Genomic DNA, 23,163 nt, shown 5'->3' with positions numbered 1-23,163 from the left:
GGCCAGCGCCCACCTTAGCCTAACAGAAACCTAATTTAATCATAATCTACACAACATAAAAATAATTAAAAAAAACGAAATCACAACATTAATTAATAAAGACTTGAACAATTTGAGCTATGAAACACTTTTTTCCCTTCTAATTTTGGAAACTTGAGATACCCATTTTCCTTTTTTTTTTTTTTTGTTTTTTGGTTGCCTTTTCTGGGAATTTTGTACACTATAGTAATTCTCTTACAACGGAAAAAAAATTACAATATCCAGCTGTGACAGTTAAAAACTGACAATAATTAAACAACAAAAGAGAAAAAGAAAGATGAGAAAATAAGCTTTCTTTCCTTTCCTTTTCTTTTCCTTTCTTTTTGGTTTTTCTCTCATTGAAACTTCTGAACTCTATGTTACGTTTCAAGAAATCCAGTCATCCGGAGAATTGAATTCCTTACTTCACTCAAATCTCTTCCCTTGAGAGTTCTTCCATTTCCGGTGCAGACGGAAAATGCCATCACTTTTCTGGTGATTCGCCTTCCGATAATTACATGGGGTGGGTCCATTTCTCCGTCGTCGCCATCATCATCATCGTTAAAGTCTGATTCCATGGACCGAAAACAAGAATTATTGCCCGAAAAATTTTCCGGTATACTTACAGGAAGCGATGCAGAAGTATTTTTCTTGGTCTTCAACTTTTTTCTCTTGGGGTTGGAGATTTTCCTCAGTTCCCTGGAATTCAATTCCATAGGAATATAATACTCCTCATTGTCTTCACTTCCATCAATTTCTTGAAAAATCACCTCAGATTCTTGAAACTCTTCCGCCATTGGAAAATGGGTTTTGCTATGTTTTTTTCTTACTTTCTTCTTTTTGACAAAAAAGTATGCATAACTTCTTCAGCTGATACAAGAAGATGAATACGGGGACTGCTGAAATGATGGAGAAAGGGAGAAAGATGATAAAAAATGGTGGCTAGGAAACTGGGGAAAGGAGGGAAAGGGCATGGAATTTATAGGGAAATGGGGAAATGATTGATTGGATTATTTAAGGATCTAAATCGTAGTGAGTACTCTTTGATTGGATGACACAAGAGGTTGTCAGAAGAAAGGAGTTTGAGTGTGGACCCAACTTTCTCTCTCTAAAAAGTTTTCTTTCATTCGCTCTCTAAAAGTTACTCTCCAAATCAAGCTGCATTTAAATTAAAAAAAAAAAAAAAGAATAGCTGCCTAAACTGAGCCGGCTTTGTTACTTGCAACTCACGGCTTTTGTTGTGTGTAATATTTGTATACTGGCTTTGATCTTCATCTGTGTTGCAAAAAAGGTTTTCTTTTTTTTTTTTTTAAATGTATATAGAAGCATATATATAAAAGGTGATATGGTACGATTTGGTATCACAAATTTTAGATAGTATAGGCTAGAATATGCACAATTCAAGAGTAATGGTAACTCATGCAAATTGGAATATTCTCTCCACCTTATTTTATTAGTCTTGATTTCTCTTTTTGTTTGTCTTCAAGTGATTTGTTATGTTTCAACATGGAGATTAAAAAAATTCAACATTCCTATTTTATCTTTTGTATAATTTCTACCAAAAATGGTCATATTACAATATTAAACACATTAATAAAAAAAAAACCATTGAAAATTTAAAGCTCCAAAAGCAAGTACATCGAATTTATACTCGGGGTAAATGTGAAAAGAACATTTTGCTAGTGGATCAAATATCGAATTCTTTAAACTGTGTAGAGTCGAAAAATGAATGGAAGAAGTCTTTTTTTTAAAAAAAATTTATTTAAAGTGTAGGTATTTGCAAATAATTAATTTCGTGCTATTAGAGACTCTTGAGGATTAAGCTTTAATTGTCCTTGAATTGTCTCCACATAGAGCATATTACATTGGACATCTTATGTCATAATGCTGTGTATATTCTTGTTGAATTAGTAGGCAAATTCTTGTACACATGACGCGTAGAGTAATTAAGGGGTTTATATCAATGACGATTGTAAATTAAGGATCTAGCAGCCGCTGGCTTCTATTCCCCTCTTTAATTGTTTTTATTTTTTGGACTGACATATTTTAGCGTATATTGCACTTAACATCTCATGGCATTAATATATGTATAAGTATTTTAATTGGTGGAAAATAAACCTTGTATATAGACGTATTTAATTATACATAGATTCGTAGATGTAAAAGCCCAAATTAAATTGATGAAGGATACAGGAGTTGTTCATTTAATTCGGTAAAGTCGCAATATTATTTTATTACTTAATGCTAACAAAATTTTCGTGAAGTGTTACTAATGGTTCTCAAATCTGCCTTAGTTTGAGTAAACTTTGCGATTGAATTTTGTGTATAATAATACTTTATTTTACGGTTAATTAACTTCCATCTTTCAATCATATAGTATATTGTTTCATTGTCTCTAGTTGAGGCTTTTGCACTCTTTGGATTGCCAGAGTAATGGAATATCAAAGAGAAAGCTAATTAATTATCCCAAGACCCTTTTGGATTGTAAGTTATTTGGGATTATTTGAGATATTTTTACTGTAGCACTTTTTATGATGTGATGTATGTGAGATAAAAAGATATTGGAAAGGTAAAAAGGTGTATTGAAAATTGTAAAGATGATGTAAGCAAATAAAATTGGGAAAATATGAAGCAATCCAAACAAACCCCCGGAAGATTTGGTCGAGTTGGCCAAGTAATTGTGAAGTCCTTAGTTCGGCTTTCAAGCCCTCAATTTTTTCATTTCTCCTTTGCAAGATTTGAAGTCTCTATTTACACAAAAACAAAAAGAAAATTGAAAATTATGTAAAAAAAAAAAAAATTGAAGGTCAATTATTAAGCTGTAAGTTATACCTGTGAAATGTTCAATGTAATTCGAGCATCCGACCTTTTGCTTCTTATTAAATTAGTTTGATCTTGGTCTAATGGTGAAAGAAAAAAAGTGGAGGCTCCAAAAAAAAAAAAAAAAAAAAAAGAGATGCTGAATTTAAGTCTCTCAAATCTGTGTTACTCATACAATTACACTATACTACAATTTTTGCCCATTCGAGGGCTAATTATTTCACTTTGGTGATTTATGTATTTGTTATTCTCTTCTCGCTTAGAAAAGTAAGAGATTTTTTTAAAATATACTTCTATGAACATATGAAGTGTAGAAAAGGTAGAGTTGAATGGAATGGGGATGTACATTTCAGCTTGTAGAATATTATATATAACTAGATCTATCCACAAGATTGACTTGTTATTTTGTAGATGATATGGGTGCACGTGTAAATGATTTTGACTAGAGAATGTATATTAGGTGGGAGTTAGATGAAAGTCAGAAAATTTAACAAGTTTTGACTCTAATTTTTTTCCAAACTAATTAAAATTTGACAAATTTTGGTTGTTTCTTGTACTCCGTAAGGTCAAACTTTACCACGTTAAACAACAATAAAAGTAACTCTTTTCTTCTTTATCTGAATTTCAGTTAACAACAACGAGGATGATGATGATGATAAAAGAATACAACATGTTTGTTTGGATTGTAACTTATTTGGGATTTTTTACTGTAACACTTTTTGTGAGGTGATGTATGTGAGATAAAAAGGTAATTGGGAAGATAAAAAGGTGTATTGAAAATTGTAATGATGATGTAAGCAAATAAAATTGGAGAAATAATGCTCAATCCAAACAAACCTAACATTTTTTTTTTCAATGTTTAATGCAAGAATCCGAATCTAAGAGTGCCAAAAAAAAAAAATTGACTATTTATATGTTGATATTCGACACCACAATCTACATTATTATCAATTATCAGCCACCACAAACAATTGTATCATTGTTCTTACATTCTAATATCTGGCCAGAAATCAATCACATACAGTTTTATGTTCAAGTAATTGTGCTATATTTTAGGGTGACACTTGTTGTTCTCGTATATAAACAGAATTTAAATGAAGGAACAATGTGACTTATTTTATCCTAGGATCAATTTGGCTTTACTGAAAAAGATTTCGCTCCTTTCTTTTCCTCTTTTCTTCCTTCTTTCACATTTTTTTTCGCCACTTCAATCCTCCAAAATTTTTTTGTCCCTTTTTCAAAAGATTAAATGCCTTGATTAAGCTATTAAGCTATATGATTTAGAAAATTTTTTTTTAATCAAATGATACCTGCTTATTTGGACTGATGGACAGATAATTAAGGCCACATTTATTGGAATTACCTCAACTCACATATATATATATATCGCAACGGATCTTCTGTCCCATACCCTGTGTCACTCTTTGTCCTATTTTTTATTATATTGCTATTTCTCCTTCATAAACATCATATTTTAGTTATTTTTTATTTTCTTAAGATCGAATAATTATTAATTCAGTAATACACAAAATTTAACAAACTGAAAAAATCAAAATGCATAAAAAATGAGATTTTTTATAAATTTTCTGTTGTATTTTTTAATTTTCTATTAAATATTACTTTTTTGAAGTTGTTGTATTTATTTTTTACTGAATTAATAGTTATTGGATCTTAAGGAAACAAAAAAAAACTAAAACATGATATTTATGTAGGAAAAATAGCAATATAATAAAAAATAGGACAGAGAATAACACAGGATGTGAGACAGAAGATCCGTTGCGTACATACAGCCATGTAAAATATAACAGGTTGAACCAAGAAAATCAGTAAATTATTCCATCAAGCTCTTCTGACCAGCTTGAGGAAACATTCAATGGAAGCTAAAAGTCCTATACAATCCAGCTGTAATAGGTTGTGCAACACGGCGTCGTTACTTTTAGAGAAAAACCAAATAACGTCTGCTGCTTTATTCAGGAATTCTCTGGTAGTAATTCAATTCAGCATTAAATTACTGCATATTTTGGGTTTCAAGTCAAATTTGTTTTGTCAATACACTCAACTTCAGTGCCAGCTAGGAAAGGTAAGTAGTATTTGAAGTGTGCGCTTGTGTGCATTACTTGTGTGTTTGAAGGAAAGAAATGGAATACATGGAAACAGACTATGAATTATAATACATTTAATTGGTGGTTTATTTGGCAAATCAAGAAGTTGTAAATTGAAAATGGATTTTTCTTGTGGATACCTTCATTAGCACATCTAAATTGTATTTAATTTATTATGCGAATATATACAATTACAATTATTGTACCGCATTTATTTAACTCTTTCTTGCATTAATTATAGGGGTTTCTTTAACGAGTGCTCTTAGAGAAATTATTAACATATTTAGTATTCACCTAACCTATATTATATATATATATATATATATATATATATATATACACTAACAATTATTATCTTCTCTTGCATTTATATATTTTTTCTATTTAATTTTGTCTCCCCTCTGTTGTGTTAATTTATATACTTTCCTTATTTAATCTTGCCTATCCTCTCTTGTATTTATTTACTTTTTCTAATTAATTTTATTTTTTTTTAAAAATATGACATACAAAATATATTTTAACGCGTACGCGTGCCCTATAGGCACCCGTTAGACATATCCGCGTTAATTATAATACTTAAAACCCTTGTTACAGAGTTTTGGCTCATTGGACATCCCACAGCTAAACTGATTGAAAATATTTAACTGGTGAAGGACATGATAAATTGGAATCCGGCAGATTGCAAAACGTATGGACAGAAAGAGATGAGGATAAGCTCGAAACAAAAACACTGGTTGGGAAGAGTAGCTTTTTTGGTAGTTGAAGTAATCAAGAACTTGGTTGTATTGGCTTGAAGGCATGTGTATATTTCATCTAAACACATATAATATATTCCCCGTCATTGGGGTTTTGAAATTAAAGAACACAATTAAAGTAAAAAGTCAAAGTGACGTGGGACAAGATGGTATTAGAAAAGAGCGAAAAGCTATTTTTGTCTTTTTTTTTTTCCTTCCTTGATGATTTTTTCTCCGTAAAATTCCAATTTTGAAATTACAGATCCAATAATATTGTGTTCGTCTGCAATGAAATTGTCGATTTGGAAGTTTTATATGTCTAAATTGGGGTTTCGGATACACGTAATAAATAGATGCACCCGGTGCATGGAATGGCACCCGCTGCTCCTTTGTGACCTACCAAGTTGAGAAGTTTATGGTTTTTGTGTTATGAACTTACTTTTAGGTTCAATCTAGACTAGAGGTGTCAAAATGGGTGACTTGGGTGGGTTTGGGTTGGGTAAAATGGGTAAGTCAAAAAATGAATTGGGTAATCCAATTACCCATTTATAACTCATTTATTTTAACTTTTTACAAACTCATTTAAATTCATTTTTGCAAACTAAGTTATCAATTTATACCACTCTTTGTACCCATCATTAGTTTTAAATATTTACTTATAATGTTCAATAAATTTAATTACCAATTTTTTTCATTTATACTCTATGTCACAAAATTACCTATTATTTAATAATTGAATAATACGAATATAAAAATTTGAATTAAGTACTATAAAAATTAATATAAAACTTAATCCAAAAATTTTGAACCCCTAACATTTTTTCATATATAAATTTAAAATTTCATTTTATAAAGATAAGAAAATAGGCTAAAATTTATCATAAATTGGTAATGCTAAAAAATGAGCAAGTTAACAAACTAAAAAAAATAAAATAATAAGATAAAACCAACAAATAATAATAATAATAATAATGTTAACATCATGACAAAATGAAAAATTTGAAAAAAAAAAGTAGGGGAAAAGAAAAGACTTGGGGGGAAGAGAATTTTAAATGGGTTAATTGGGTTTGATGGGTTACCCAATAATACCCATTTATTAAATGGGTATTATTGGGTAACCCATTTATACCCATATACAAAAATTTAAGATACCCATACGGCCATACCCATCTATTCATGGGCGGGTATGGGTAAATCTAGTTAAGTGGGTTGATTTGCCACATCTAATCTAGACTAACATTTGAATCCATAATTTCCAATTTGTAGGTATCAACATTAACTAGTAGAACCAAGTCCATCTCCCTTACTTCTTTTCCTCTTTTCAAAAAGCCTTTCCTGTTGGAAAGAAGATCATGGATTTCATTTTATATTTTATTTTTTTCTAATAAAGTCTTTCCTAATTTTTTTCATTTTATATTTGATTTTTCTAATAAAGTCTCTCCTAATTTTCTTACTGAAAGTTCTCTGTTTTTTTTGGGGTTCCAAATTTTCTATTCTCCTAGAAGTTTCTAGTGAGATTTTTGTATAGTTTTTTCTTATTTTGTTATTAGATCTGAATTTATTTTAAATTTGGTTGTTAGATCTGATTTTTTTTGAATTTTGGGCTTATCTCGGTAGATCTTATTGTCATTATTAGAGTTTAGAATAGTTCATTAACATATTTGATAATTGTAACATGTACAAAATGGAGCTGCAATGATTTTTATATTTTTAGAAGATATTTTGAAATTTCTTGTATTTTTCAGATTTGTTCATAATTTTTCATATCTTTGTGTTTGTTAAATTGTAAATCTATTATTTGTAGTACATGTTTAACCTGTCAATAGTGCAAATTTCAATGATGTAAATCAAATTGTACTAAATGATTTCAGCAATCTTGTCAATAAAATTTATTTTTTATCAAAAGAAAAAATTAGACTAACATTGAAAATTAGGTTAAAATTGAAAAGACTTATAATAATTGATTTAGATTCTTTCACCATCTATAATTTATTTAGATTATTTTATTTGGTTTTCAAAATACACATGAATAAGGTTAAAAATTTCACCAAATTATCGTATACGAACTCCAAATCAAAGATGGCCACACTCACACCCAAACATATATGGACTTTTAAATGGGTGTACAATGGGCACTATCATACTAGTAACTGCATCTACCTAATTATTGCTTATTTATCAAAAAAAATCTGAAACCCTTTTTAATTGGTGCAAATAAAATACCGATTTCGACAGATTCTATGTATACAATCAAAACCTTTGTAATTTGACACACCATAAAATGCTAAGCAGTCAATCGTCATAACAGGTACATTTGGACAGGAGATTATTTGAAAATATTATTTAGAATAATATTATAGTATTTTTAATGATCTGATATAGGTGGGATGAAAAGTTAGAAATATAAAAAAATAATTAAAAAATGTATTTATGTGATGCAAGCAAATTTTATTTTTACAAATAAAACTTGTAAAATATTGGCATTTTTTCAAATTTCCAATAGAGTGAGCTGCAATTTAGCTAATGATTGGATGCGAGCCGTACTTTTAAAGTGACGATGGAACTCGGCGCATCCAACGGCTGCTGCTCCGCCTCAAATAATTCGTCTACCGAGTTGTCAGATGGACACCACACGGTCGAATAATTCAAAGACGACAAACCACTCAAACCGTGACACGTTTCGAAAGTGACTCCCATACGCCACGCACTCAAAGGAATCTCCATTATTCCCTGTTTTCATGCCACGTTGCCTCTGTCATTGGTTTCGTGTAATAAATGGTTACTTCCTTTTCGTTTCGTTAGTGGATAAGAGAAAGTCTCACTTTTGGGGGGGCAATGATTGCTTACTATACTTGCTTGCCAAAATTACTATACAAGGTGTTGAACAAAGGGATAATTTCAGAAACCTATCCCGCCCTGACAATTTCAATTAGTATCTTTAAAACTTTAAAAATATCACTTGCATCCCCTATGTTGAAATTTTTATAACATTTTCAATTCAATTCAAAATAAATGATTAAAATTTTATGTTTACAAAAAAAATTATTGCATATAATTTATAATCCCTTGATATTTGAAAACTTGATGGATGTGTTTTTTAGTGAAAAATTATAAGTGTAGGGTTGAGAGATCCTTTAGCAAATCTTAAATATAATTTGGAAACAAATTTTAAAATTTTAAAATTATAAATAATTAACAAAGCATATAAAACTATTTGAAATATTATAAAGCTAAAGAAAATAACTTTTTTCACCTTCTAAACATCCCAAATAAGTTTTAAATGTAATTTAAAATTTTTTTTATCTTTTCTAAATTTTCAAGCCATTGATCTAGATAAATAAAAATTGAAGATTCTAAACAGTTCACAAAATTTATTAAATTCAATCAAAATATTTTACTTAAAAAGAAAGATTTTTCTCATTTGGTAATCTAAAAGCAAATGATAAGCATATGAATAAATGAAACTAGATCCAATATTAAGCTTTAAAATCATAGTTGATCTCTTGAATTGTAACATTTTTATGGAAGAAATATATGCTTTTGTGAGAAAAAAAAATAATAGGGTTTAGTTCTTAAAATGTGACTTTAGAGTGCCAAATAGACAAATGTTAAAGGAAAAAAATTATTTTGTAATTTGAAAACATGTTAAATAAATTTTTATTATTTGTTTGTACTTTAAAAAAGCATATTGATTATGGTTGTGGTTACTATAATATGGCCTTTTAAAAAAAGTACATCTTCATGCTTTTGTCCTTGTTTTTAACATTTGATTATCATACTTACAATTAAAAAAATAAGGCAATGAATGGGCATGGTTGGAAAGAAATTATTATCACTTTTCTAAAATGAATATTTTAATTACATAATTTGAATTGGGTTGAAAATGTTACAAAAATTTAAAAATAGGGGAAGCAAGTAATATTTTTAAAACTTTAAAAGTGCTAAGTGAAATTGTCATAAACCTTAGGGGAAGTTTCTGAAATTAACCCAGAAATAACAAGTACAGGCCAGGTGGGGCAATATCTAGTACTTATATATTTAAAGAATGCTCAAGTTTTTTTTAGGGTTATTATCACTTTATCCCCTTAAACTATATCACTACTATCAGTTTACCACATAACATTATCTTTTAGTCACTTCACCCCCTATAAGTAATTCAACTCAACATGTTAAGAAATTTTAGACAAAAATACCCTTTTATTCTATAGCATTACTACACTGTTATTATTACTTTATTCTTTTAAATTATAGTGATATGATCAATTTAATTCCTAACATTATTTTTTTGGCATTTTACTTCATTGTTAATCTAACTACTATGGCCAAAAATTTTTAAGTATATTTACCCTTATACATATAATTAAAAATAAAAAATTTAGAATGATTATTCTTTTTTTTTTTCACGTTAAGAGATCCAAAAATATAAAAATAAAAGGGTTTTCTCAAATTTCTTTTTTCACATTTGTTAATACTATGAAAAGAAAGAGAGATAGGAAAGAATGAGACAGAAAATTAGATTTTGCAAAAAAAAAAAAGGTCTAATATTAACGTATTAATTTAAGGTTGTTGGAATTAGGATTGAAATGTGGTGGTAAACAGTAAAGTGAAATAATTTTAAAACAATAAAAGTATTTACTTCTTTCTTATTTGCATTTTCTAAAAAAAGAATTGATCTCTCTCTCTCTCTCTATCTCTCTCTCCCCCTCTTCCTCCCCCTTCTGATCTTTCTATTTTTTTTAATATTAATAAGATTGCCAAGAAGAAAGAATTAACATTTTGACCTTTTTTTTTCTTAATATTAAAGAGGAGAAGAGCCACTCTAAATTTTTTATTATTTTTATTATATAAAGAGGAGGGTACTTTCTTCTAAAGTTTTTTAACTTGCTAAGTTAGTTTAATGGTGAGACAAATTACCTAAAAATTAACTCTATGGGGCAAATTGATAATGAGACTATAGTTTATGGGGGTAAAATGATAATAACTTTATGGGCTAAACTTGTCTTTTTACTTTAGGGTTAATCACATTTTATCCCCTTAAAAAATACCTCATTTCTCAGTTTATCTCCTAATCTTTAATTTTGCTCATTTAACCCCATTTAGGACAAAATTGCCCTTGCATTATTTTGGCTTTTCATTTACCTTATTTTCCTTTCTTTTATTTCTTTTTCTCTTTCTTTTTTATTTAATTCTTCCTCTTTCCCACAAAAATCTTCACCTTAATAATTGAAATTAAAAAATTGGAATTGTAGAGATCTATCTTCTCCTTAAATGATTAAAAAAATATTCAAATCGCTTTTCTAAAATACAATTTTTTTAGCCTATCAATTCTTTTAATTTTGGATTTTCCTCTTTCCTTTCTTGTTTCTCATTTTATTTTTAAGAAAATATCATAAGATGAAATTATTTTCTTTTCTTTTATTTCTTTTTCTCTTTCTTCTCTCTTTCATCCTTCCCAATAGAAATTCCATTTCAATGAAAATTTTTGTTTTGAGTTTGTAATTGCATATTTTTGGGTGAAGGTTAAAAAAGCACCAAAAACTAATTTTGATTTTTTGTATGATGTCATGTGTCACAAATTTCAATTGATGACTATTAATCAGGTCACAATTTCATCTTAAGATATTTTTTTGGGAATAAAATGAGAAACTAAAAAGGAAAGAGGAAAACTCAAAATTAAAAGAATTGAAAGGCTAAAAAAATTGTATTTTAGAAAAGTGATTTGAATATTTTTTTAATCATTTAAGGAGAAGATAGATCTCTGCAATTTCTTTTTTTTTTTTTAATTTCAATCTTTAAGGTGAAGATTTTTGTGGGAAAGAAGAAGAATTAAATAAAGAAGAAAGAGAAAAAGAAATAAAAGAAAGGAAAACAAGTAAATGAAAGGTCAAAATAATGCAAGGGTAATTTTGTCCTAAAGGGGGTTAAGTGAGCAAAATTAAAGGTTAGGGGATAAACTGAGAAATGGGGTATTCTTTAAGGGGATAAAATGTGATTAACCCTATTATTAATAATCTAGTTGGAAATTGTCCAGCACGATTTGTTTGACAAAATAATGTGTTAATAGTAGAAAACAATATCGAACATGTCACAGATATATTTGATCAGAAAAATCATTACATTTAATAGAGTTACAAAATATAAAAGATTACACTATGAATCACAAATAATCAAATCTGACCAATTGAACGAATCGCTCCATAGATATTTATGCATGTCTATTCCCTTAGATATGGTATCCAATTGGTTCAAACTCAAGACTGATGTTGAGATATGTCGAGAAGATCCAAGAAATTTTAGATATAACATATAGATATGAAGAACTTCTTAGATTTGAAAAAATAAATAACCAAAACAAAACAAAATTCTCATCAGGATAGCTTGGGAGAGAAGAAAACTCTCAATAGAATACCCTAGGAGAGACTTTATTAAATAAAAGTAAGAACAAGGGAAGAGAAAGTGAGACCTTGGCTTGAGGCCAAGATCTCCCTCCTATGGAGGAAGAAATGTAGAGAGAAGGTTGAGGCTGAAGTATTTCTAAAAGTTTTTTCATGCTTTTCTTTATAATCCTTTTTTATTAGTACATGTATCATGCTTTTGTACATCTATCCATAGAGAAACAGATGTGAGATTACAAGAAACAAAAGTGAAATTTCAAAAACTTTCATTCAAATTGCATGTGTTATTGAAGGCATGCAAACATTACTTCTTACAAATTTCTATAGCTAGTGTTGTTATACCATTAAATTCATAAATTGCAGCACAACCTTTGGAGTTGCACCTACCATCCCTTAAAATTTATATATAAAAAAAATCCTAGGATCTTGTTATTTAGTTAAAAGTCATAAACAGATGAATATTTTGAGTTGTATGATCTATATAGACCTGTAGACATGATCAAATCACATAAATAGCCACACCGAAGATATGCGTATACATTTTTGACAAAAAAAAAAAAAAAGATATGCGTATGCATAGGCATGGTGAAAATGGTGCACTCTCTAATTCTTCCTTGAGAGTACAATTCATTATGACATATCATGAAATTCTTAATATTTGGCTGTTGCTAGGAATTTGACTTGGGAAGTCTTCTGCCAAAAATAGAGATTGAGAATTGAAAATAAGCACGTATTGTCTTTGGACCCCTTTCTTAGTTAAAAGAGGGGTAGGGGGGCCGGGGAGGCACTGAAGCAATGAGAATGCTGGTGACATTAAGAAAAAGTTATGACTCTTAAAAGAAAAAGCCATTGTTCTTAAGAGTAACTTCAAAAAGCATCCCAATCTGAATAGAGTAACGATAGTGCTACTGCAAAAGTGATCCATAAGACAAAAATATCCCATATTCCAAAAGGATGAAATTCAATTTCTCTCCCATATCAAGATACTTTAACTTTGGATTTGATCAAATTCTCATGAAAGAAATTGAATTTTTTAAAATGAGTTTAATGGTTGTGAAATCAATCTATCTTTATCATCTTCCCCAGTGAATTTTTTTTTGATTCCTTATCTTCTGGAAATCAATCTAGTTTTTGATTCATTGATTTAAGCATTCTAAATACTCTCACCTTTCACAATTGATTCAAATCTATCTTCTAAACGATTTGAAAAATGTCATAATTGCTTTATGATACTTAATGTATACTCCCTTCGTCCCATATATTTAGTCATGTTTGGGATATGTGCTTTTTATGCATAATACACTTTACCAAATTTTTTTTTCTTTTGATCCATTTTTACTCTTTATCATGTGCTAGTCAAAGTAAAAAGTAGAAAATAATCCCATCACACTTGTTTTTACGCATTATTAATGAAGGATATAAGAGGAGTTTCAAAGTATAAAGTAGTTGGAAATGTCAAACATGACACATTTTTTGGAACAACTAAAGAAGGAAAGTATGATACATTCAATGAGATGGAGGGAGTAATATTTTTACCCAAAATAGAAGGGCCCATCTTCTCTCTGAACTTGAGAAAGCACCAATTTCAAGTGAGAGAGTTTTATTGGAAAAAAAAAAGTACTTTTGTTCAAAAAAATTGTCTAGAGAGCTAAAATTATCATAATCAATTTTGTAGGAACTTTGCGCAAGCTGGTTGCTTTGTGTAAAATGAAGACTATATTTGCTGAATTTGAAGTCTTCATTATTACCAATTATTGTGAAGTCTATCAAGGGTAACCCTATAAAAAATTAAAAAAAAAGAGAGAGATTGTGGAGGAAGGTTTCTCTATGGAAAGAATCTTGGTCACTGACAAAATTGATTCCCTTTGATAAGTGTTTATTATATATGGATATTAGTAGCATTTTGTGTGTGTTTTTGGTATAAATTAGGATGATTTAAAATATAACTTGCTCCCTAAACTTCTAAATTATTCAAGCTTCATTTGAACAACCTAATTTGCAAAAGTTGGTTATATTCGCAAGAATTGAGGTGAGCTCTCAACGTTGGATCAAGATGAATTCAATTCAAAGTCATTAGCTCTTGATTCAATGGTAATTCAGAAAGTAGAAGATCAAATGCAAGTATTAATGGTGCATTGCATGAACAAATGTTTGGACATGATGATTAGTGAGGAATTGGAGCAAAAAACAATCGAGATATCAATCCAGAAGGCAATATGTGACCTCAATACGCGGTCTTAGGTTGCATATTAGGTGATCGCGTATTCTCCCATGTTTTTCTGTAATTTGCTTTATTTTCACACTGCTTTCTAGTTCAAGTTTACCTTAGAAGTTTGGTTGCACATGCTCAAGATTGCTTAGGGAAGAAAAAAAGGAGCTTATGTCTTATCATTAATCGCTTTTTGACTCTCTTAACAATACATATGTAAGAATCGTTGAAGAGAGAAGGGACTCTTGGTAGTTCTTGGTAGACATTAGTTTTAGTTCTCCCTCATTCTCTCTAGCAAGAAACTTGTAAGAAAAATTTGGAGAATTCATTGTATCACTCATTTTGTTGAAGAAATAGAAGATTTGGGAACTTGTTCATCATTTTGGCTAAGATTTCTCTATCTTTCTCTTTATTTGTGATTCATTATGTTTTCATGCAATGAAATTATGCTTTTTATTGTCTTATTTCACATGATCGAGTAGCTAAATTTCTAAATCTAAGGAGTAGATGAAACTTATGGCTACTTGATAAGAAGTGAATATGATTTACACTTGTTACATCTTATATTAACTTGTCCATTTATGCATGTTTATTATTTGTTGTTGCTTGATCACTAATAGCAAGTTTTTAGTTGTTATTATTCAATGAAAATTGGTAATAATGATGGAACAACATAAATGGAACTTAAGGAGTAGACTCATGAGAATAAAGGTACACTTAAGTGGATTAACTTTGCATTTCATGAAAAATAAAAGAGTAGATCTAGTTATTCACTATGAGAATAGGGAAAACTAGATTATTCTAAACCACTACATCATGAGAATGAGTCTTGGTAAATTTGGAAATGAATTTCTAGTTGAGTAAGAGTAGTAACAAGAGGTAAATCTATTCACGTGTATCTTTGTGTTATAAGTGGACTCTATCTCCTTAAACTTAAATATTTAGTGCAATTTTTCCATTATTATCTTGCAAGTTATTTAGTTAAAATAGTTAGATAGCAAGTATTGTTATTTCTTTTGCCTTCATTTGATAGATAGTCTAAATAGTAGAGTAAGTAAAGGACCTAGTACTTGTAATAGTTGCTTCTCATGGGGTCGACCCGATATATGCTCTAAACTACTATTTGATCTGTATACTTGCAGTCAAACGGGTATATTTTGGATTAAACTTGTACTTATGTTGAGAACCCGTCAAATTTTTAGCGCCATTGCCGGGGAGCGGCAATACTAGGGCCTACAAAACTTTATTAATTTAGACATTTATATTAGTTTAGTTGAATTTTTGTCAATAGATAGGTTAGAACTTTTATTTGTCTTTATAATATAATTACTACATTATCTCTTTTCTTCTTGCTTGTAGTGTATGCATCGGACTTTACGTATGGTTGCACCTTATGATTTGGAAATTGAAAAGATACTACGTAGACAAAAAAGGCGTACACCACAACAAGAGGAAGAAGAGGTTCAACATATAGAGGGAATCGCTATTGAGTTGCCTTTTGAAGAAGAAATGAAGGAAAACGAAGCAAATAAGCGATCTCTTATAGATTTTGCTCTACTGGGGATATAAGTATCATAAACAAGTATAGCATGACTAATGGTAAACGCTAATAATTTTGAAATTAAACCATCACTCATTCAAATGGTTCAACAATCTCAATTTAGAGGTAATGCTGTAGAGGATCCAAATGCACACTTAACCACATTTTTGGACATTTGTAATACAATTAAAATGAATGGAATTAATGGAGATGCTATTAGGCTAAGGTTGTTCCCGTTTCTTTGAGAGATAAATCTAAAATTTGGCTATACTCTCATGCTTCTAATACTTTCATTACTTGGGATGATTTATCTAGAACATTCTTGAATAAATACTTTCTATTAGGTAAAATGGCTAATTTAGAATGGAAATTACTAGTTTTAACCAAGAAGATGGTGAATCATTATATGAAGCTTGGGAAAGGTTTAAGGATTTGCTACGAAAATGTCCACACCATGAATTTTTCGATTGGTTTATCGTACAAATTTTCTATAATAGTTTATTTTTCTCTACTAAAACTACTATTGATGCAACCACAGGTGAAGTTTTAATAGATAAATCACCCCAAGAATCTCAAAACTGGATAGAAGAAATGGCGGCAAACAACTACCAATAGGCAAATGAGTGAGCTAATTCTATATGCTAAACAGGTATGATCGAAATGGACACTCTAAACATGTTAAGTGTCCAAATGAATAATATGGTAAAATTGCTAAGTAGACAAATCGGAGTTGGTCCGAGTTCTTCATCTAATGTCTGTCGCGCCCCACTTTTTGATATTTGTGTGAGTAGTGTATATGTGAACGTGTGTGAAAAAATGAAAATAAAAGGCCGTGGGACTTGAAAATGCGACGGTTTGGCCAAATAAAGTTCAAAAAGGGTTTTTGGATGAAAAATGGAGTCGCCATTTGGTACGGAGTTAGGGTGTACCAAGTCACCCAAAAATGATTTTGTTTTGTTTTTGAAAGAAAAAGTAAACAAACCCTTTTGAAGAACTTTTAGGTCTACGTAACCAAAGAAAGGGATCGGGGGTCACATTTGATAAGGGAGAAGGCAAAGGCAAAACCTAAGGCACTCCCTTACCCTAGCCAAAGCTAGTTGCGTGACTTAGCCCCACTTTTCCTAATTTTTCTACCCAGGGTATGTATCGCATGTTGGATATGACTAATGGATGCGAAAAGGAAAGAAAAATACAATCCTAAACCTAAAATGTTTCTCATGAGGCTTTTAGGTCCCAACCACATGAATTGTGGTGGCCAATGAGGAAAGCTCTCATGGAAGTCGTGATTAATGCAAGTGAGGACTTAAGTGTAAGTGTGCAAGTGTGAGAAAATAAAGGTGTTTGTGTGTGCAAATGAATAAAAATAGGATAGTAGATACATATAAGTGCAATTGGGTGCCATTTGTGAGATAGAAAAATAAATGAGGGATAGGAGAAAGGTGGTGAGAAAAAATGGATTGAGAAAATTCTAAGTAGTGAGAAAATGTGGCTAAAAGAGTGAGGAAGTGATATAAAAAGAATGCAAGTATATGACCCTAAGGGAATGCATCAAGTCGGGTACGGGAAGGACTCCTAACTTTACGACTTTGATTTTCCCTTGGATTAGAAGGAAGAACTAGCGTGCTAAAGCTATTTTGTAGCCAAACTCGCTCGTTTCCCTTATCGAAAGGGGACTCTCAAGCAAATGTACCATATAACTAGCATGAAAATGCAAAAAACCTAAAATGAGGGGAAAAGAATTGGAGGAGCATGCCAAATGATAAAAACTAAGAAAAATGCATGAAATGTAGTGAACATGCAAGTATGCACTAACGAAAGGGAAATTCCTAAGGGTCTAGCGTTGGACTAGCCCTTTCTATGAATTCCTAACAGGATAATGAGCCACAACTAGCATTGGACTAGTGTGGTGACGTACATTCATCCATCACATTCATCTACGACTATAGAAAGCAAGTAGACATGCCAAACACTCATAAACACATAGCACATAACACTTAGCATGCTCGACTAGATGCAAGAACCTAATAAAGCAAATTAACACATAGTAATAAAAGTAAGCAATCAAGCTAATGGACCAATTACATTTGCTAGCTAGGCACACGTCTTCAATAGGTCTTCATCAAATGCTCCTCCAAGCCCTATCTATTACAAGCCAAGAGGTGTACACATACCCCATAAAAGAATAACTTAATTAAAAGCAAAAGTAAATGAAATAAATGAAAGAAAAGCAAGGAAAGCTAGTAAAGTAGGCATGCAATTCTCACTTAGCACGTTGGATCAGATAGGTGAGAGACAAAAAAGATAAAAGAAGTTATACCTCCCTTGAAATGGAGCTCTAATGGGGTGAAGTCACTTATTTATCCTCCAAAATAAAAGAAATTGTCAAGGTACCAATTTATTTGGGAAAATTAAAGAAAACATGCAAACACGGGCTCACATGGTCATAAAGCTCTTAAATTCATGCATGAAGTGCAATTTAAACAAAGCATGGTAATTATTTGAAGCAAACAAGCAATAAAAATTGCAAAATTAAGGCTGCCAAGGACCAAATTGAGGACATTATTCAATTGGTTGGGTCATAGTAGCATGAAACACAAACCAAGGGGTCATGGTGTGATTATTGAAAGTTTTTTCATGCAAACTCATGCAAATGCTACGACTTAAGCTTCTGCAATTCAAATCTGCGGCAATTTCATCTTCGAACACAAATTTCAGAGTCTAACACAAACTTTGATCAAACTTTCTCAACCCAATGTCCAAGCTTTAAATTAAGCAACACAACACACAACTTTGGTGTCTAAACAAGCAAGAACTTAGAAAGAAATCATGTAAATTCTTGAAAACTTTCATCCAAAGATGGTTCAGCAATCTGATTGTTCATTTTCCAGCAAATATTCGAATATGATTCAAGTGTTTTTTAGACCCAACCATGCAAACTCAACACCACCCCTCCAATTTCCCTTTTTCAAAACAAGATTAACTAGCACATTAGGTGACAAAACTCACTTGATGAGCTGTTGTGGAGAAGAAAACAGCAAAGACATAAGAATGAATGCAACAGCTTTTTCTACTTCAGCCTAGATACGTTTGTGCGTGAGAACTCAAACAAACTCTGCTAACTTGACAACTCAAACCGAAATGCAAGGGTTTCAACCCATTGTCATCAACATCATCCAAATACAACATCTAGCTCCCATAAGATCTAACCACAACAACCGGACATAAAATGCAGCAAAAGGAAACGCATCAGCCAATGGAAATGCAAACCAGCAATTGTATGGATTCTGAACATGACCCATATTTATTGAACGAGCACCAACTTTCCAGCCATTTCATTATACCAACGAATTCACCAAATATCAGGACTTTAACTATCAATCATAAACTAAACACAAGATTTTGTTGCAGAATTCAAGCCAAGAAATTGAATTGACCGACAGAAAAATGAAAACGCAGCAAGGTTCCTCGGCAATTTTCTTGTCCATCAAACCCCAAAGCCAAAGCTTCCAAACCATGTTATTAACACTGCCTGTGAGGACTCGCAAAAACTATTATTTTATGCCTAATTTATGGCTTAATAAATTATTTAATTGAATTTTTATTTCCAAGGAATATTTTCTAGTCTTATGAGACCTAAACGCATGATAATATAACTTCGTTATATTTTTTTTAAATGATTCGTTTCGAAAATTAACTTCCTAGAGCGCGTTTAGTAAAAATAGTGAATAGTACTTGGAGATTTTATCCGCGTAGTAGCCGATAAGCTTGGAATATTGGGGGCTTGTACTATGGTCCTAAAATAGGTAATTTTATGAATAAATATTCAAGTGATAGTTAGTAGTGCAATCGTTATAAGAATTTTTCGAAAGTTTCGCGTTATAGCGTTAAATTTGACGGTACGCGTTTTCACACGCGCGACTTCAATTGAAGGACTTTAGACCCTTATTTCGGGACAATTAAGAGTGAATAATAATTACAAGAATATATATGCCTTGGAGGTTTAGTGCACTAGTGAACCAAACGCGCGAGAAAGATCGAGTCCAAACGCACCCTAAATTGCACTATTTCAAGTTGACTTTGAGGTGCATTTTGCACCACACAAAGAATCTTCCTTTGGAAGCCAATTGCATCAGCACTCTCTCTCTCTTCACCTCACTTGGCCGAACAACAAGAAGGAGAAGAGCTCTCCATTGTCTTCATTTTTCATCTTCAATCCATGCACCAAAATCCACCCAAATCACACCAAACTTGGAGATCTCTTAGCAAACCACTTGGAGACTACATCTAGCTAAGGAGGAAGGGAGCTTTCACGGTTTCTTTGGAGCTTCAAGAGGGCCGAAAATTCTGACCTTGCAAACCAAAGGAGTAGGTAATGATCAACCCATGGATTCTTATCTTTTGGAGATTATATGACAAGATTAAGTTCATGCATGCACTTAGTTACTTGTTTATGGTGTAAAAATGTGATTGTGGGCTCTTGGAATTCCCACACTTGGGTTGTTGTTGCTGATGTGATGATTAATGGTGATTATATTGTTGGTTTAGTGATTATAATGATGCATTAGTGATGGGTAATTAGTGGAAACTTCTTTGGGTGTAAGAGGCTAAAACTTCCGATTTTGCCCCTGCTATATTCGGCCATTTCCAGGCCAAATTTTAATGGTTTAATGGCTTGAATTGGATGTTTATAGGATGTATTAGATGTGTGAAAAATTTCATTGGAAAATATTGAGGTTTGATGGAGCAAATGAATTTTTTTTTCGAAACCAGCAAATCTGGAAACTGATTCGCGTATGTCTCTGACCAGCAGTAGTATTTTGGCTATAACTCTGTCCTCGGATGTCGAAATCATGTGCCGTTAGTGGCGTTTGAAACTAGACATTCCTAGCTTTAATTTGGTATATAATGTACGTTCTGATTCTTTGTGACCAAGCCGAACCAAATGTTTTAAGCTCGCTGTCCTGTTGCTCTGTTCATCTGGAATGAAGTGTTCAGGCAGCAACTTGATGCCCAAATTTGAACCAGATGGGCGCCGAATTTGGAAATGATTTCTTCTGTGATATTTTAGTCCTATGAATGTACTTTCCAACGGCGTAATCCATGCTCGATTTCGAGCTATAATGACTGAGTTGTGACTGAAACATGTGGACTGCTCTGTTTTGGAAAAACCCTAATGTTGGACTGGTTTGGAACCAAATCTTGGAGTGAACTTGTTAGTTGATGTTTTTGATATTAAACACTTACCAAAGTTATTATGGGTGTATCTTAGACCCTTATTTTACAAATGAACCATGGTTGGATAACCTTCTTGGTTAAACGATTGGAAATTTGGAAAATGAAAGTCAAAGGCAGAATGCCTTAGGAATTTTCTTGAACTTCGGTTGGCTCATTAACTACCTTGCCGAAGGTATTTTTCCCCGAAATTCGATAGAGAGATACTTTCCATATAGTATTGAAATACTGCCAATTTTGGTGCCGATTCAAGTTCGTTTCGATACCCAATTGAATTACTAAAGTTAGAGGTTCAAATCTGGAAAATCCTCATCCAGTCTTGAATTTGCTCAACTTCGGGCTACCGTATCTCGGTGCTCGAAACTCCGATTTTTGATCCTCTTGTTTTTTCCTACACTTCACTTGCAACACTAATTGAGCTGAAAATTTCAGAGGCCGATTTGTAACGTGCGAATCGTGCCGAATTTTCAAAGTTGGCCGAAATCCAACTTAATTCTGCCTTGTAAACTGAAGCTGCGTCTTCAAGCCCATTTTTGATCACTTTCCACTTCGATTCATGGAAAAGTGTCTTCTAGGAACTTATAGTACTCTCTAAGAGGTTTCTAACGGTATAAAGTTTTCCAATTCTTGACTTATACCGAGCGAGTTATGATTTTTCAAAGATTCATCATAAAACTGGAAAATTTTCCAATTTCAAAGAAATAGAGTTTTTCAAAAACTCTTTATTCTTTTGATGTTCTTAAACGTTTTGTTTACGATTTTCATGATCAAAACTCAAATAATATTGTACATGATAAAAGGCAAGTTGAACCTCGATTTACGTGTAATTGTTCCTTTTTGCGAAATAATCCTTAGATTGTACTAATGTACAATCTTCTTGATAAGTGGGTTAATTGTATGATTATTCGCTATTAAATTGCCAGGCGCGCAAGGAGACCTTCAAGAGGATCTCACCGCGGACACTTGAACTCCCAGAAAATAATTCTTATTGAATTGCTCGGTGAGTGTCAAGTGTATGAATTTGATACTTGCTTATTTGTGATACTTGTTGGGAGTTTTAAAAATAAGGGCGGGTGCGTACTTTATCGCACTCGTTCTAATTTCAAATGAATGAATGAATGAATGAAATGTATTGAATGAATGAATGAAATGCAATGTCATGTCATGAATGCTTGTGTCGTTGGAGTGAATCTCCTCGACTACCAAATGAATGGGGGACGCCCAAACTCATAGGCCGTCCTTAGACTCGAGCCGGCAATGGGCTTGGTCGGGAACTTGGGCGAGCCATGAGATTATAAGCTCGACCTAATAAGAGGTCTTGCTTGGCATACTCGTCGAGTATCGCCCTAAAAATAGACTTGTGGGCCCTTGGGGTGTACGGTGGACGGAGGGAAGAAAGTGGTGATCTACGGAAATGGAAATACCGACCCGGTTGACAGGAGGGTCAATGCGGGAAAGTATACGAATGACATCGACAGATCGAGTGGAACTTAGCTCCTGATGAGAGCTACTATATCCTTGAATTGTTTCTGATTACTTTTTCCTGTTTGATAGATTGATTATTGAAAAGACATGGCTTTACTTATTAAAGTTGGGATTGTTATTTGATTACGTGCTTGCATGTGTGTTCTTGGCCTCACGAGCGTTAGCTCACCCTATAGTTTTGTTTTCCTTAACAGGACCGACTCTTGGAGAAATATGGAGAAACCATCCGTTGAATTTTGTTAAGACTCCTGTTATATATATTTTGACTAGGCCCTGGTTTGGGTTGTACTTTTGGAAATTGTAAACTTGAAAAGTTTGGGCCCTGATGTGTACTTTGAATTTAAGTCGTTTCATGATTTACCGATGTACTGGTTATACATTAAGTGACTTATTAAGTTGAACGCTTCCGCATTATTGTATTCATGTTGCTCTCATCGAAGTGTTTAGTTCGGTTTGAATTTGGATGGAATTGCTTGAGTCCTGGCGTGAGTTGGGCAGGCGTCCGCGGATACCCTTTGGTCCGCCTTAGGGAGATGTGGGGCGTCACACTGCCCATATGCAACAGCCTCTGCCTAAAAGACTCAGACCGAACACATGAAAGCAAACAAGATGCTCAGAACAACACTTG

The 23,163-nt window shown here is 32.0% G+C and overlaps 1 protein-coding gene, 1 long non-coding RNA gene and 1 other non-coding gene across 3 annotated transcripts; 1 reads left to right on the top strand and 2 right to left on the bottom strand.

The window, feature by feature from the left end:
- Window positions 1-398: 398 nt before the first annotated feature.
- On the bottom strand, window positions 399-815 carry LOC113708470 (protein S40-1). The gene has a single exon (XM_027230926.1). The coding sequence runs from the start codon at window positions 813-815 to the stop codon at window positions 399-401; it is 417 nt and encodes a 138-aa protein (XP_027086727.1).
- Window positions 816-16,173: 15,358 nt separating this feature from the next.
- On the bottom strand, window positions 16,174-16,279 carry LOC113709156 (small nucleolar RNA R71). Its single transcript, XR_003452579.1, has one exon. It is a non-coding gene; the product is annotated as a small nucleolar RNA R71 (small nucleolar RNA).
- A 3,477-nt stretch (window positions 16,280-19,756) lies between these two features.
- Window positions 19,757-22,954, top strand: LOC140014436 (uncharacterized). The gene is made up of 2 exons (XR_011821191.1): window positions 19,757-20,187; window positions 22,730-22,954. It is a non-coding gene; the product is annotated as an uncharacterized lncRNA (long non-coding RNA).
- Window positions 22,955-23,163: the final 209 nt, after the last annotated feature.

This window comes from Coffea arabica, chromosome 9c (genome assembly GCF_036785885.1).
Source record: "Coffea arabica cultivar ET-39 chromosome 9c, Coffea Arabica ET-39 HiFi, whole genome shotgun sequence".
NCBI classification, from domain to species: Eukaryota; Viridiplantae; Streptophyta; class Magnoliopsida; order Gentianales; family Rubiaceae; genus Coffea; species Coffea arabica.
This window is presented reverse-complemented; position numbering and strand designations above follow the sequence as displayed.

Coding starts and splice junctions, on each gene's coding strand:
- LOC113708470 (XM_027230926.1), bottom strand. CDS start 815: ATGGCGGAAGAGTTTCAAGAATCTGAGGTGATTTTTCAAGAAATTGAT.